Raw genomic sequence first — 17,298 nt, forward strand, 5'->3', positions numbered from 1 at the left:
TACTTTCCCACCTTAAAAACTGGGAAATTGAACAAGTTATTGAAAACAAGTACTTTCAGGGGTGCCTGGATGGCTCAGTTGCTTGAGCATCCAACTCTTGATTTCGGCTTAGGTCATGATTCCAAGGTCATGAGATTGAGCCCCGCATTGGGCTTAGCCCTGAGCATGGAACCTGCTTAAGATTCTCCTTCCCTGCTCTCTCCCTCCCCCTCTCTCTCCCCCATCTCTGTCTCTCTCCCCCCTCTCTGTCTCTCTCCCCCTCCACCTCCTGTCCCTCTGCCACTCTCCCCTTTTCACATGTGTGCTTTCTCTCTCTCTCTCTCTCTCTTTCTCTCTCTCTCAAAACAAAATAAAACAAAAACAACAACAACAACAACAAAAAAAAAAAAACCCCAAGTATTTTCAGAGAATAGGCAGCACAAGAATGAGATACTTGAGAAAAGGGCAAATAAGGAAAACCCTATCATTGTCCTGAATTTCTACCAGGAGGTAATATTTGGACTGTAGTGCAGGAAGAGTGAAATTCAACAGAAGGTTGTCAGTTTTGTTGAGGAGTTAGAGATTAGAGTTCAACCAAGCCAAGGTATTAGAATTGTGGAACTGATTACCTGGAGAGAGGGAGAGATAAAGTGAAAGTGAAAGTGCTCTAGCAATGTGATTACAGAGTTACCTTGAGTATTTGGCTGAATACCAATCTCTCATTGTATGGGGTGTGGCCTTGTGAGGTTAGACGTGAACAGTTTGTGAAGAGTAGTGATTACTGGGGATTAACATGAATAATTCCCAGAACTTAAACAAGGTCAAAAATTTTTGAATTCTCTCCATTTGGTTTTGAGAGACTTCATTGAATACATGGGTAACTCAGTGGAAGGGTGAAGTGAGAGTAGATGGGTTTTCAAATAGCAGCTATTCTAGGTCTACCCTGAAAAAGCTTCACACTGGTATGCAGATACTTACCTGTTTGCTGGAAAAAGATCAGTTTTCTTTAATATAGGGTTTCTTAACTTTGTCCCTAATGACGTTTGGGCAGGATAGCTCTGCTTTTGGGGTCTATTCAGTGCATTGTAGAAGTTTATAAACATCTCTGATCTGTACCTGCTGAATATTAGTTGCACTCTTCAGCTATAATAACTAAAATTGTCTCCAGACATTGCTACGTATCTCTTGGGTTACAGAAGCACCCCAGGTTGAGAACCAGTGGTTTTTAAAGGATTAGAACAAGATCTAGCACTCACTGACATTGAATAAAATGAAATACCAGCTATATATCTAAGAAGTAGCAAAATGTGACAATTTGGAGGAAAAATTGATTGATAGAAAGTGGACCACAAATGATGGAGTTGGCAACAAGAATGTTAAAATAACTATAAAAAAATGCTCAGCATGCTCAAGGAGGTAATCGAAAGTGCGAGCTTAATGAGGAGGGAAATAGAAGATATAAAAAAAGAACCAAATGGAACTGACTACTAGAGACAAAATACACAATGCCTGAAATGAATTCCTTCTTGTGGAATTTTGCCAGTAGAGCACGAAGAAAAAAATGATCGAACTTGAGAATGTAGTAGTAGACTGCATCCCAAGTGAAGCACAAAGAGCATAAAGATTGCAAAAAACTTGGGATAATTTTAAAGAGTCTAACATACATAGCTAGAGTTACAGAAAAAGAGGAGAGAGAAGGTGGTCAGGAAAAATATTTGAAGAAAGATATTAAAATATGTCCAATTTGATGCAAACTATAAATCCACAAATTCAAAAAGGGTAAACATACAATCCAGGGCTGGTAAAAGCATATCATAATTAAGTGCTAAAAATAAACAGTGAAGTGGAAAATTTCAGGAATTAGAGGAAAAAGGCACTTCAAGTAGAGAAGAATTAAGATAAAAATCCACAGAAAGGTGGCTCAGTCGATTGAGCATCCAACTTTTGATTTCCGCTCAGGTTATGATCTCATGGTTCATGAGATAGAGCCCTGTGTTGGGTTCTGCACTGACAGCAAGGAGCCTGCCTAGGATTCTCTCTCTCCCTGTCTCACACACAAGTCCGCTCTCTCTTTCTCTCTCTAAAAATAAATAAACTTAAAAATAAAAAAGATAAAAATCCACAGATAATCATCAGAAACTAAGTATGGTGGAAGGTAATGGAATGAGATCTTTGAAGTGTTGGAAGAATAAAAGTGGTCAACCTAGAATCCTATTTTTGTGAAAATACTCTTCAGAATAAAGGTGAGGCAAAAAAGTTTTCAGCCTGGGACACCTGGGGTGGCTCAGTCGGTTATATGTCTTACTCTTACTCTCAGCTCAGGTCTTGATCTCAGGGTCCTGAGTTCAAGCCCTGTGTTGGGCTGTGCACTGGGCAAGCGTGGAACCTGTTTTAAAAAAATAAAAAAAGTTTTCAGCCAAAGAATAATAGAGAATTCATTACCAGCAGAATGCATCCTAAAGAAGAATTAAAGCAAATTGTCCAGGAAAAAAGCAAAATGGTACTAGATGGGAACTTGTATCTATATAAGCGGAATGAAGAGTGACAAAAATAGAGGTAAATTTGTGGATAAGCATAAAAGTTTCCCATTTTTAAATTTCTTTAAAAGATAATTGACTATTTAAAACAAAATAATATATCATGGGAAACATAATGTAGAAGTAAAATATAGGTATGTATGTATGACAATAGTAGTTCTAAACACAGAAGAGATGAAATGGAAATGTGCCCATTGTATGTGAAGTGGTATAGTGTTATTTGAATGTAGATTTTGTTGGGTTAAAGATGGCATATTATAAAGCTAGAGCAACCCTGAAGAAAGTAAAACAATGAGGAATAGCTAATAAATAATAAAATGAAGTGGTAAAGATTACTTAAAAAAAAAAAAAAAGACACGAAAACCGGCTCAAAATGGATTAAGGACTTCAACAAATACCTGAAACCATAAACCTCCTAGAAGAAAACCTAGGTGGTAAGCTCTTTGACATCAGTCTTGGAGATGAGTTTTTGGACTTGACTCCAAAAGCAAAGGCAACAAAAGCAAAAATGAGCAAATGGGACTACATCCGTCTAAAAATCTTCTCCACAGCAAAGGAACCCATCAACGGAATGAAAAGGCAGCTTATGGAATGGGAGAAAATATTTACAAATCATTTATCTTAGAAGACATTAATCTCCATATATATATATACACACACACACACACACACACACACACACACACACATATATATACATGTAGAGAGAGAGAGAGAGAGAGAGCTTATCCAACTAAAAACCATTAAAAATGGGCAGAGGATCTGAATAGGTATTTTTTCAAAGATGATGTACAGATGCCCAATATATACATGAAAAGATGCTCAACATCACTAATATTCAGAGGAATACAAACCGAAACCACAATGAAATATCACCTCACACCTGTTCAGATGGCTGTTATCAAAAAGACCAGAAGTGTTTGTGACGATGTGGACAAAAGGGAAGCGACCTGCACTGTTGGTGGGAATGTAAATTGGCACAGCCACTATGACAGTATGAAGGTTCCTCAAAAACTTAAAACTACCATGTGATCCAGCAATCCCACTTATGGTCATTTACCTAAAGAAGATTAATACACTAACTTGAAAAGATGTCTGCATCCTTGTGTTCATCACAGCATTATTTACATAATGGATAAAGAAAATGTATTATGGGGCACCTGGGTGGCTCAGTCAGTTGAGCATCTGACTCTCGGTTTTCAACTCTGGCCATGATCTTGCAGTTTGTGAGATCAAGCCCTGCGCTGATCTTGGAAGTCTCTCTCTCCTCCTTTCTCTACTCCTCTCCTGCTTATGCACTCTTGTGCACACACTCTCGTGTGTGCTCTCTATCAAGAAAAAAAAAAAAACTACAACATTAAATTAAAAAAAGAAAATGTTATATATACACAATGGAATATTATTCAGCCACAGAATATAAAGAAATCTTACCGTTTGCATCAACATGGATAAAACTTATAAGCGAAATAAGTCATGGATGACTTACAAATGGAGTAAGTCAGACAGATGAAGACACATACTGTATGATCTCACTTAGATATAGAATCTAAAAACACACTAAACTGAGAGATACAGAAAACATTGGTGGTTGCCAGAAGCAAGGGGTATAGGATGGGCAGAATGGGTGAAGGTGGTCAAAAGGCACAAACTTCCAATTATATATAAACATATATATAAATTTATAAATTTATTATATATAAAAATAAGTTCTGGAGATGTAATGCAGAGTATGGTAAATATAGTTAATAAAATTGTATATTTGAAAATTCATAGGAGAGAAGATGTTGAAAATTTTCGTTATAAGAAAAAAATTTATAACTGTATGGTGATGGATGTTAATTAAGACTGGTGATCGTTTCACTATACACACACACACACACACACACACACACACACACCCATACATGTATAGAATCATTATTTGTACACCTAAAACTAATATAGTGTTATATGTCAGTTATATCTTAATAACAAAGGAGACAACAGAGCCCACTGTCTCTATGTGCACATACTGAGGAAAGGCCATATGAGGGCACAGTGAGAAGGCAGCCATCTGTAAGTCAGGAAGAGAGATCTCACCAGAACCCAACATGCCAGTACTGATCTGGCTTCTAAACTCCCAAAATGAAAAAAATAAAAGTCTATTGTTAAAGCAAAAAACAAAAACAAAAACCCCAAAACAAAAAGAGAGAGAAAGGAACAAAGATCAACTGGGTAAATCGAAAACAAATAGCAAGATAATGGATTTAAACCACATCAGTGATTACATGAAAATTAAGTTCTCTAAAAACTCTAATTGAAAAGGCAGTTGACTGGGTAATATGCTTAATATGCTTCCTACCAGAAGCTCACTTGAAATATTTAGGTACTGGTTAAAAGAAAGAAGAAAAAGGGAATTCAGTGCAAAGCGTAAGAAATCTAGAATGGTTACATTAATGTCAAAGTGTATTTCAGGAAAAAAATATATTACCAGGGATAAAAAGGAACATTTCATAATGATAGAGTCAATTCATAAAAATTATGTAACAATTCTAAAACTGCATTATTTAAAAAAAAAAAAAAGGTTTATTTATTTTGAGAGAGAGCAGGGGAGGGGAAGGGAAAGGTGGGGGGAGAGAGAATCCCAAGCAGGCTCCATACTCAGTGCAGAGCCTGATGTGGGACTCGATCTCACAACCGTGAAATCGTGACCTGAGCCGAAATCAAGAGTCAGATGCTTAACTGACTAAGCCACCCAGGCACCCCTATATGTGTAATCTAATACCAGAACTTCAAAGTACGTGAGACAGAGACTGCCAGAACTGAAACAGGCAAATCCACACATAGATTTGAACACGCTTCTCTCATTAATTGATAGAAATTAGTGATGATGTAGAAGACTCGAATAATCAAATAAGTGGATCTAACTGACGTTTATGGATAGTTAATCTGGTAAGAGAATACACATTCCTTTGAAGAGTACATGGAATATTACCAGATACACCCTTAATGTTTGGGCATCAAAGAAGTCTCAGAAAACTTAATAGATTTCAAGTCCTATGAAGTAGGTTTTGTGAATACAATGGAATTATTTTAGCAATAGATATTTGGGAAATCCTCAGTTACTTGGAAACTAAACAATATTTGTAAGTAACCTGTGGGTCAAAGAAGAAATTGTGAGGGAAAAAACTGGTTTTTCAAGTGAAAAAAATGGAAACAATCAAAATTTGTGGAACGCAGGTAAAACAGCACCTATGGAGAAATTTACTGCTTTCAATGGTAATACTAGAAAAGAAAAAACTAATGTCCGTGATCTAAGTTTTTATCTGAAATCAATAAAAGAAGAGCAAAGTAAACCTGAAATAATTTGGAGCAGGAAATGAGAGCAAGAAACTATGAAATAAAAAACAAGCCAACAACATTCAAGAAGATCAAGTTCAACAGTTGAGTTTTTTGAAAAGATACAAAATTGATAAAGGTCTAATGACTGATTGAAGAAAAAAGAAAATATTACTGTCTGATTAATAACCAGATGTGAATGTCACCACAGATCAGACATTAAAGGGATAATGAAAAAATATACTCATGAATTTGATAACTTAGATGTACAAATTCCTTGAATAGTACAACTTCTCAACAAATGGAAGTAATACAAAGTCTGAGTAGCATATGAAGAAATTTGAATTCGTTATCAAAAATCTTCACACAAAATACTGAATCCTATCTCAAGCATTTAATGTTTTTTAAAAAAATATTTGTCTGGGGGCGCCTGGGTGGCGCAGTCGGTTAAGCGTCCGACTTCAGCCAGGTCACGATCTCGCGGTCCGTGAGTTCGAGCCCCGCGTCAGGCTCTGGGCTGATGGCTCGGAGCCTGGAGCCTGTTTCCGATTCTGTGTCTCCCTCTCTCTCTGCCCCTCCCCCGTTCATGCTCTGTCTCTCTCTGTCCCAAAAATAAATAAAAAACGTTGAAAAAAAATTTAAAAAAAAAAAAAAAATATTTGTCTATTTTTAGGATAGTGCAAGTGGGGGAGGGGCAGAGAGGGAGACAGAGGGTCTGAACCAGAACCAGGCTTTACACTGACAGCCTGACAGCAGCGAACCTGTGCAGGGCTTGAACTCACCAGCTGAACCGTGAGCTCAAGGCCTGAGCTGAAGTCAGATGCTCAACCAATGGAGCCACCCAGGCGCCCTCTACATTTCTTAATTAGCATTTTACTAATGGAATATACCTAAAATTGATACCTTAATCTTAAACAGTATCCAAAAAATGCAGTATAAGCGAATCTTACTTTTTTGGATATTTTAGTACTCTGTCATTTAACTTTTTTTATTTTATCATTTTAATTAGGCATAGGATGTAAACAATATGGGAGGGGAATATCACGATCTTTGTAATTCTGCATTCTTCAAAAGCACATTATTCTTTCAGAAAACGTTTTCGCTGGGCCTACCTCACCCTCAGCGTCTCTGGGCAGTGGGAATGAGGCTGCACTGGGATCAGTCACACAGCCAAAGAAAATTCGAGGAATTGGGTTTGGAGACATTTTTAAAGAAGGCTCTGTGAAACTGAGGACGAGAACATCTGGCAGTGAAGTAGAAGAAAAGAAAACAGAAAAGGTAATAATGGTGAACTTAGATTAACTCTACTTAACTCTCATGAAGCACTTTTTAAGGTGTAAGTCATTTTGCAACTCTGTTACACACCCTTTTTTGAGATTGCTAATAATTGGTTATGATTGAGACGACTGAGAAACTGTTTTCACCATTACACTGATTAATGTTTATGTTTGATTCTTATAAAATGAGAGTGTTTATTGGTATTAATACCAACTTTTCTAAGTTTTTAGTTACCATAGGTAAAAATGGAAAGGGCAGGAGTTTTGTTTTGTTTTGTTTTGTTTTTTGCCTTTTAAAGCTAAAATTACATACTTTTTCTTTAAATTTGAAATAGGCCTAAAATGGGCATTTTAAAATGGATTCACAATGAGGTATTAAGTTAATTAGGTACTACTTAACTCTCCTCTGAATTGTTGGCAGTGGTGAAATTTGCTTCTCCTCTAAATGTATGGAGAACTTTGTTTTTCATTAGCATTTTGATGGCATTATGAAATAAATCAAAATGAATGCACCATAAATTACAACATCTAATAATCGGTTTCAAAGATTTTTTTTTTAAGTTTTATTTATTTGAGTAATCTCCGACCAGGTGTTGGGTTTTAATTCACAACCCCGACATCAAGAGCTGTATGATCCTCTAACCAAGCCATGCAGGCACCCCTTTAGTAACAGATTTTGAAATAAACTAATAGCATTTTGTTTTGGGGGAAAAGAGCTACTACAATTTTTAGAACATGAATTTCAAGGCTGTTTTTTGAGGTTCACACCTTAGAGGTACAGATTGAGTACTTCAGTTAGGAGGTTTTCCTGTTGACTTTTAGGGCATTGTTTCATTTTAGTTCTCAGTTGTATGTCTGTATTTAAGTTTTAAGAGTTGAAAGTATTTCAGTATTTACTTACCTAGTTCAGCTATATTTCACTAATTAGACTGATTTGGTTGACAAAATATATTCTCAAGTTTTCTTCTAAAATGGTTAGTTTCCACATATTTTTTCTTTCCCAGTTTGCTACATACATTTTCATGTAATAATGATTTGGGTTCAGGAAAGAGAACTTGTACTTTCTACCCTACCCTCTCCTAGCTCTGAGACTGTCTGGCAGTAAGATTATGGGGCCTAATTGGTTCTTGGTTTCAGTACCTTGATTCAAGGTAAAGATTGGAATTCTTGTGGTTTTTGGAATGGTGCTGTATAGCCAGCCATATAATAGCCAGGGATGCTGGAGAAGCACTGTTTGCATTATGAAGGACATTAGATAATCTGGGGCTCCTTTCTAACTTTAAAGCTTATGATTCATAACGAATAACTTTATTTAGTTAATGATTACACTAGTACTCTTTCAGTTGCCACTTACAATGTTCACTACTCAAGAGTAACTGTTAGTGAGAGTCATCTCAAATATCACCCTATTTGAGAGCCTTGAAAGCCTTGCTTTTGAACACTGATCCAGGAATTGATAGAGAGCACATTTGCTATATTTGTAGGTGATTGATGTCAGATTAGAAGAAATGATGGTTAGACTTGTGAAAAATTAAAGTGAGTATCTTAAAAGATAAACAGAACACACAGTGATAGGTAAGTTAGTAGTATATTTAGATTTTTAACTAAATGAAAGCTAAGGTCAAAAGTAATGTTCTTTCTGGGGAGAGAAGTCAAGGAAAACACTAGTATGAAGGACTTACTTTAGTCAATTACAATGTAAAATTTTCTACTGACTATAGTTGTAAGGGTTGTAACATTACCTAGGTGTTTTCATTCAGATAGCAGCAATGAAGTATAAAGACCTTTTTTTTTTTTTTCCTCTATCTCATCCTAGGGAAGTTTAGTGCTATGGTTGAAAAGCCCACTTTCTAGAGTCAGACTTCCTAGGTTCAAATCCAGGCTCCACTACTAAATTACTGTTACGGTGGGCAGGTGTCTTAACTGCTTCCTAGTCTGTAAGAGGAACGAATAATAATGCTTACTTTATACAGATTATTCAGAGGATTAAGTTATAAGGTATGTAAAGTGTTTAGCTAAGGAGTTCCTACTCAGTACATTTTCAGGTGCTATTATTTTTATTTATTTTGGAGGTTTAAAATTAAGTGACACTACTATATTATGGGTATCAGAATGTGTATTATTCTTAGGAAGTTTTAAAAATTTGAAGTTCTGAGCTATCATTTCAGTAGTTTTGTTATCTCTGTCTTTTCAGTCACATTACTAACCTGGCTATAAGTACCACTAGGGAAGGCTGGCTTACTGCAAATGAAAATTTTGTTTAATACTATTATCTTAATTCTCACTTAAAATAGTTGATACCGTCCTTTTCTTTTCTAGCCCTTAATTATACAGTCAGTAGGATCCAAAACTCAGAGTGTGGAGATATCAAAAACAGACACGGAAAGTAAAATTAAAGGTAAATTTTTGAATAAAATTTTCATGTTGGCAAAGAAGCATGCTCAAATGTATTAGATTTTTTGAAACTGTGTATCAACACTGTACTACTTGATCAGAGTATTAGATCCTACTAGAGGTAAGCACTGCAGGGTCAAAGAGTTCAGTGTGCTTTGTTCACTGATGTATCTCCCTACAGTTAGAACCAGCGCCTAGAACATATTAGCACTAGGAACTATTTGAAAGTATGAATTAATGAAATTGTTACTTAATTCAGTAGATAGTGTCGGCCGACATTATTAAATTCATCTTTAACAGCTTCTAGTGTACTTTTTTTTTAACACAAAGTGGAGGCTTAATAAGTATTGTTAAAAGAACCAATTTATTTAATCTGCATTATTTACTTTCTTTATTTTAGCTAAGGAATGTTGTAGAACATTATTTGCCTATGAAGGTACTAATGAAGATGAGCTTTCTTTTAAAGAGGGAGAGATAATCCACTTGATAAGTAAGGTAAGATACTTGTCAGGTGTTTGGTGAATTATTTAATTTATTCATTCTTCTGTTTCCCCTACAATGTAAGCTCTGGAGGAGCTGGGATTTTGTCTTGTTTCTGTGTCCTGAGAACATGACACATAGTAAATTCTCAGAAAGTTTTTTTTGAGTAGATTTTTATTGTCTGTTTGTATAATAATTGATGTTTTGGGGATTACTTTTGCCATCCTGTTATATTTTTTCTCTAGCCCCAGCTCCGCTAAGTTTCTGTTCTCACTTCCTAGTTTACCCCATTACATTTTTTTTGCATCTAATGTTTTTTGTATCGTTTATAATATAACAAGAAAAAGAATGGGGCCCCTGGATGGCTCAGTCGTTTAAGTGTCTGACTCTTGATTTCAGCTCAGGTCATGATCTCACAGTTCATGGGATCGGATAGAGCTCTGCATCTGGCTCTACACTGACAACAGGGGAGCACGGTTGGGATTATGTTCTTCCTGTCTCTCTCTCTCTGCTCTTCCCTCACACCCACACTCTCTCTCCCTCTCTCTCTCTCTCTCAAAAATAAACTTTAAAAATTAAAAAAAAATGAATAGGGAAACAGAATTCCATCAATATTGTAAACGTTTATGAGACCATACTGTGTTTGGAAAATGATGCAGCTATTTCAAAGAGTTAAGTAGTTTTATAACTTAGAATGAATTATGGCAAAAGAAAAAGAAAACCCAGGAGTATTTGGGTCTGGGCAGAATCCTTTAACTATTTTTTTTTGTTGTTGTTATTGTTTTATTTTTGAGAGAGTGCAAGTGAGGGAGTGGCAGAGAGAGGGGGCTCTGCACTGACAGCAGTGAGCCTGATGTGGGGCTCAAACTCACGAACCACATGATCATGACCTGAGCTGAAGTCAGATGCTCAACTGACTCAGTCACACAGGTGCCCCTGTAACTATCCTTAATAGAAGAAAACTATAAATAAAATACAGTTTTTGTTAATGACCATATAGCACAATTTCTGAAAAATTTTCCCTTGTCTTGAATTGACTTTGTTATCGGATGGTTTAGTATATGTAATTTTTAATATCCATACAGTTTTGGACTGGTTGCACCTTATTTCTCATGGCCAGGTGGTATTTAGAAGGAATTGTAGAATAACTTGTTAATTTCTAGAGAAATGAATAATATGATTGTGTTTTGGTAGATAAAGTGTTAAGAATGTTAAGTAAGATACAGGTTAGAAAGTCATATTCTCTGTCCACCGTTTTCTCGCACTTTGTCCTTTCTCTTTGCTGAAAACCTTTTATCCTCATAAACCAAATTTTAAAATTATTTGACTCATGTGTTTTTTATTTACTTTTTAAAGTTTACTCATTTTTGAGAGAGAGAGACATAGAGCGTGAGTGGGGAGGGACAGAGAGAGAGGGAGACACAGAATCTGAAGGAGGCTCCAGGCTCTGAGCTGTCAGCACAGAGCCCGACGCAAGACTCAAAATCACAAGCCGTGAGATCATGACCTGAGCCAAAGTTGACGCTTAACCAACTGAGCCACCCAGGTGCCCCTAAAATTTTTGACTCGTTAAAAAAAAAATCCCAATTTTATAACTACTGCTGGAAGTAATGTATGGGTAATATTTGCTTTTTAGGGAGGACCTTATGATCTGTTTAACTCTTTTTTTCTTTTTCTTTAAAAAAAAATTTTTTTTAATGTTTATTTTTGAGAGAGAGAAACAGAATTTGAGTGGGAGTTGGGGAGGGGTGGGAAGGAGATATAGAATCTGAAGCAGGCTTCAGGCTCTGACTCGAGCCCACAGACTGTGATATCATGACCTGAGCCACAGTCAGACGTTCAACCAACTGACCCACCCAGGCTCCCCAACCCTTTTTTTTTTTTCTTGTAAAAATAATGGAATTCAGTATTTTTATATTTTGTTGTGAACTTTTTTCTTATTTAAAGATAACACCTATTATTAATATTATATAATATTTTGCATTGTGAATGTTATATTTATTATATTTCAATTTTAAATATAATACTTGTGTATAGTTTATAGTATTTATATAAATAAGTTTATATAATGTTTAATAAGTAAATATATATTTAAATAATATGAAATTAATGTAATTATTTGATTCTTCATTTGCATTATAGGAGACTGGAGAAACTGGCTGGTGGAAGGGTGAACTTAATGGGAGAGAAGGAGTATTTCCAGATAATTTTGCTATTCAGATAAATGAACTGGATAAAGACTTCCCAGTAAGCTGTTGTTTTTCAATGATGATAACTGTTTAATGAACCTTTGGCCAGTATTTCTTTACAAACAGTTTTGTTTGCATTATTACTGAACAACTTTATGAGGCGGTTTCCAGTTTATATATTCAGGTAAAATTGATTTGAGCTGTAGTAAAACAAAAAAATATTTCAGTTCTGTGCTTTATTTCAGGTTTTCTTTCCCCACTGACTATATTGAAAAGTAACCTTAGACTTCATTACTTTATTATAATTTAAAGAAAAAAGTCTCTCATACTAGTTAGACAAATTAACACTTGCCTGGAAGAATTTGTACTTTAATTGTACTTTTGTTAAAAATCTTATTTTAAGGAACTGTTAATCTTACTATATTACTCTGTAGTGCATTTTTGGGAGGGTAAGAAGCAGTCTTTGCTTTCTTACAAGACTTAAGACCTCTGTCTCACTTCTTACAGTGAATAAAGTGAGGCTGAGTCATTCATCAGTGATCTTTTGCTTTTCTGCAACTTGATCCCTTTTTCCCCCATGGAAGAATGAATCTAATTGAGGATTGATTGATTGACTGAAGTATAATTACATACAGTGTCCTATTGGTTTTAGGTATTGTAGATCATAAGGTTTAGATATTTTTATATACTACAAAATGGCACCTGTGATAAGTCTAGTTATCATCTATCACCATACAAAGTTATTATAACATTATTGACTATATTCTCTATGTTGTTCATTACAGCCCCATGACTTCGTTATTTTGTAACTGGAAGTTTGTACTTCTTACTCCCCTTAATCTTCTTTTATCTGCTCTCTATTTTACCTTCTCCTTTATGGTAACCAGGATTTGTTTCCTATGTCTATGGGAGTCTATTTCTGTTTTGTTTATTCATTTGTCTTGTTTTTTAGATTCCACATATAAGTGAAATCATACAATATTGTCATTACTGTCTGACTTATTTCACTTAGTATATTATTGTGTAGGTCCATCTGTGTTGTCATAAATGGTAAGATTTCATTCTTTTAATGGCTGAGGAGTATTCCATTGTGTATGTATACATCATCTATATATAATATATTATCTTCCAGTAGTGAACAGTTTTACTTCTTCCTTTCCAATTTGATGCTTTTCTTTTTCTGGCCTAATTGCTGTAGCCAAGGTTTCTAGTACTATGTTGAATAAGCATGGGGGAGTCCTTGTCTTATTCCTGATCCTAGAGGAAAGCCTTTTAGCTTTTCACCATTGAGTATGATGTTAACTGTGGGTTTGTCATATATGGACTTTATGATTTTGATGTACATTCCTTCTATACCCACTTTGTTGAGAGTTTTTATAAATGGATATTGTATTTTTTTAAACGGTCTTTCTGCATCTGTTAAGATGATCATATGATTTTTATCCTTTATTTTGTTAAAATGGTGTGTTATGTTGATTGATTTGCAAATGTTGAGTCATTCTTGCATCCCTGAAATAAATCCCATCATGGTATATGGTATATGATCCTTTTGACATATTGTTCAATTCATTTTGCTAATATTTTGTTGGCGATTTTTACATCTATATTCACCAGGGATACTGCCTGTAATTTTCTTTTTGTGTGTGTAATATCTGACTGGTTTTGATATCAGGGTAATGCTGGCCTTGTAAAATGAGTTTGGAAGCATTGCTTCTTCGATTTTTTGGAATAATTTGAGAAGGATAGTTACTAACTCTTTAAATGTTGGTAGAATTCATCTGTGAAGCTCTCTGGTCCTGGACCTTTGTTTCTGGGAGTTTTAAAATTACTGATTGAATTTTATTATTTGTAATTGGTCTATTTATTATTTTTTTGTAATCAAGTCTTAGAACCCAGAAGAAATGGATACATTTCTAGAATCCTACTTTTTATGTGGTTATCATGATTATCCATTTCTTCTGTGTTTGCCAATTTGTTGGCATGTAATTGTACTAATTTCTTAGGATCCTTTATATTTTTATCGTGTCAGTTATAGTTTCTCGTGTTTAATTTATTTATTTGGGCCCTGTCTTTTTTTCTTCATGATTTTGACTAGAGGTTTATTGATTTTGTTTATCTTTTCAGTAATCTGCTTTTAATTTCATTGATCTTGTCTGTTTTTCAATCTCCGTTTCATTTTATTTCTGCTTTGGTCTTTGTTCTCCTAACTTGGGGTTTTGTTCTTTTTCTAGTTTCTTTACATGTAAATTAATACTGTTTATTTGGGAATTTTCGTATTTCTTGAGATTGCTATAAACTTGTCTGTTAGAACTGCTTTTGATGTGTTCTATAGGTTTGAAAGTTGTGTTTCTATTTTTCATTTGTTTCAACATAGTTTTTTATTTTCTCTTTGATTTCTTTGTTGACCCATTGATTGTTCAGTAGCATTGTTTAGTCTCCGTATGTTTGTGCTTTTTCCAGGTTTCTTCTTGCAGTTAATTTCTAATTTCATACTGTTGGGGTTGGCAAAGATACTTGTTATGATTTCAGTCTTTGGAATTTATTTGTTATTAATTTTTTTTTTTTTTTTTTACTGTTTGAGAGAGAGAGAGAGAGAGAAAGGGAGGGAGAGAGAGGGAGGCAGAAACTGAAGAAGGCTCCAGTCTCGGTACTGTCAGTTCATGGCCTGAACTGAAGTTGGACGCTTAACTGACTGAGCCACACAGGCGCCCCTAACTTTTGCCATTTTAATTATAATATATCTTTGTGTGGCTCTCTTTGGTTTCATCTTGTTTGGAACTCTCTGTACTTCCTGGACATGGATGTCTTTCCTTTACAAGGTTAAGGATGTTTGTAGCCATTATTTCTTCAAATAGATTTTCTGTCTCTTATTTTTATCCTTCTGAAACCTCTACAATGTGAATGTTAGTACAATTATTGTCATTTCTGAAGTCTCTTAAACTATTCTCATTTTTTAAAAATTCTTTCTTCTTTTGCTGTTCTGATTGGGTGATTTCCACTATTGTATCTTCCATTCAGATGATCCATTCTTCTGTATCCTCTAATCTCTTGATGTCCTCTAGTGTATTTCTTAGTTCAGTTATTGAAATTTTCAGCTCTGACTGCTTTTTGGTACCTTCTTATATTTTCCAGCGCTTTGTTAAGGTTCTTACTGTATTTCTTCATTCTTCTAAGTTGAGCAAGCATCTTTATGACCATTACTTTGAATTGCTTATCAAGTAAATTAATTACCTCTATTAGGGTTTTTTTTCCTGAGGTTTTATGTTGTTCTCTTGTTTTGAACATTCTTCTGTTTCCTTATGTTGTTTGTCTTTCTGCATTTGTGTCTGTAAATTTGGCAGAACAGCTAACTCTTGGTCTTCAAGGAGTGGCCTTATGTAGCAGTGTCCCCTTTGTTTACTGTGTATGCCAACAGGATTTGGTTGGCCAGCTGGAGCTGGAGTAGGCCTGAGCTAGGGTTGCCCTGGGGCTTGCTACAATGGGCAGGATGGCTGCGGCTAGAGCTGGCGCGGGCTCGTTGGTGTATGACTTGAGCTGGTGTGGACATGGGACCAGGCATTCCAATGTACTCTGTGCCAGGGCCACACGGGCAGGAGGGCTTGAGCTGTTGTGTGCAGGCCTGGGGTATGCTGGAGCTTCCAGGGCCACCTTGTTGGGATGGCTAGAGCTGGGGCTGGCAAAGGCAATAGACTGTCTTGGTGGGAAAGCTGATCTGGGTTAGGGGCCTGGGACTTGCTGGAGCAGATTTAATAGGCCAGCAAGAGTACCTGGACTCTGCTTTCATTGGCACTGTCAAAGTAGAGCGTTGGGAAAGAAATAGTGGCAATTTGAGGCATCTCCGACCCTGGAGAGAGTTCTAGCAGTTCCTTCCACCATTTGGCAGAAGCTCTATGGTTAGTAAATGGATTTTCTTCACTTATAGTCTAGTTGCCCTTTAAATTGCTGTTTTGTTTCTGTGCCCCAGGGCAGGTGTGTCTGCTTGGGACCCTCAATGATACCCCCTACTGCAAGTCCTTACATCTGGGGTGTGGTTTGTGTTGTTACCTTGTCTCCTACTGTTCTCTGTGTGGTCCCTCTGTTGTTTGTTGTGCAGAAGCTGTTCAGTCCACCCTCAATTTTTAAGGAAGAATTGCTCTGTATGTAGGTGTAGTTTTATTGTGTCTACGAGAGAAGGTCAGTTCAGAGTCTTCCTATTCCATCATCTTGGACTGCCTCCTCCTTGCTCCTTTTCTAATGGAGTTGGAGAGCAGACACTGAGAGCAAGATGGTCTGCTGGATTTTATTTAAGCCAATGTTGAAATTTCTAAACTTTGCAGTCTTTATGTAGTTAAGTGAATCACTAGAGGTTACTCTATGGGTTAATGCTGTCTGAGGCCCTTCTTTTGCTCGATTTCATTCAGTATTCAGCCTTCTGGGTGCTTTATTTTTATACCCAAGGAACACATTATTTGGGAGGGCTTATTTGGTGTTCATACAGCACTATCAGTTAATTTTAATTTGGAAAAACCTGATTGACATGTCTCAAGTTTTTGATGTCATCAAGTCTTAAAAATGAATAAATGCTAAACCCAACAAATTTGAATAAATTGAAGAAAAACAGGCTTTTTCCTTGAATCTTCTGTTCGAGAGTTCTGAAGAATCAAGAGTATAAGCTAGATGTATTTATTAGGTGACTCTTTTTTTTTGTTGCTGGTTTGTTTTAAAAACAGTCTCTTCTCTCTCCTTTTCCCCAGTACTCAGTTGTTAAAGAGAGATAAAATTGTGCCTTGGAATCTTAAAGTAGGCGAGGCAATAATGAATATTTTTGATTAACATTATGATGTTTTTAATGCTTCTTTATTTTAGAGAGAGAGAGAGAGAGTAGGGGAGGAGCAGAGAGGGAGTCAGAGCATCCAAAACAGGCTCCGTGCCGAAAGGAGGGAGCCTGACGTGGGGCTTGAACTCACAAATTGTGAGATCATGACCTGAGCCAAAGTTGGATGCTTAGTCGTCTGAGCCACCCAGGCGCCCCTGATTATCATTAGGATTTTTTAGATTTATCATAATCACTGGTAAGTTTTGACATATTTGAATTTTGATCAAGAAGGCATTTGTTCTAACAGAATAAATTTTTTGTCAGTGGCC

At 36.0% G+C, this 17,298-nt stretch overlaps 1 protein-coding gene across 1 annotated transcript in view; it reads left to right on the forward strand.

Annotated features, from left to right (window-relative positions):
- Positions 1 to 17,298, forward strand: part of CD2AP (CD2 associated protein) — a 140,353-nt gene that overhangs the window by 82,133 nt on the left and 40,922 nt on the right. The window contains exons 6-9 of the mRNA XM_058734192.1: positions 6,925 to 7,112; positions 9,431 to 9,509; positions 9,906 to 10,000; positions 12,128 to 12,232. Of these exons, the coding sequence (XP_058590175.1) occupies positions 6,925 to 7,112; positions 9,431 to 9,509; positions 9,906 to 10,000; positions 12,128 to 12,232 (467 nt within the window). The remainder of the gene's footprint in view (positions 1 to 6,924; positions 7,113 to 9,430; positions 9,510 to 9,905; positions 10,001 to 12,127; positions 12,233 to 17,298) is intronic.

This window comes from Neofelis nebulosa, chromosome 6 (genome assembly GCF_028018385.1).
Source record: "Neofelis nebulosa isolate mNeoNeb1 chromosome 6, mNeoNeb1.pri, whole genome shotgun sequence".
Classification (NCBI taxonomy): Eukaryota; Metazoa; Chordata; class Mammalia; order Carnivora; family Felidae; genus Neofelis; species Neofelis nebulosa.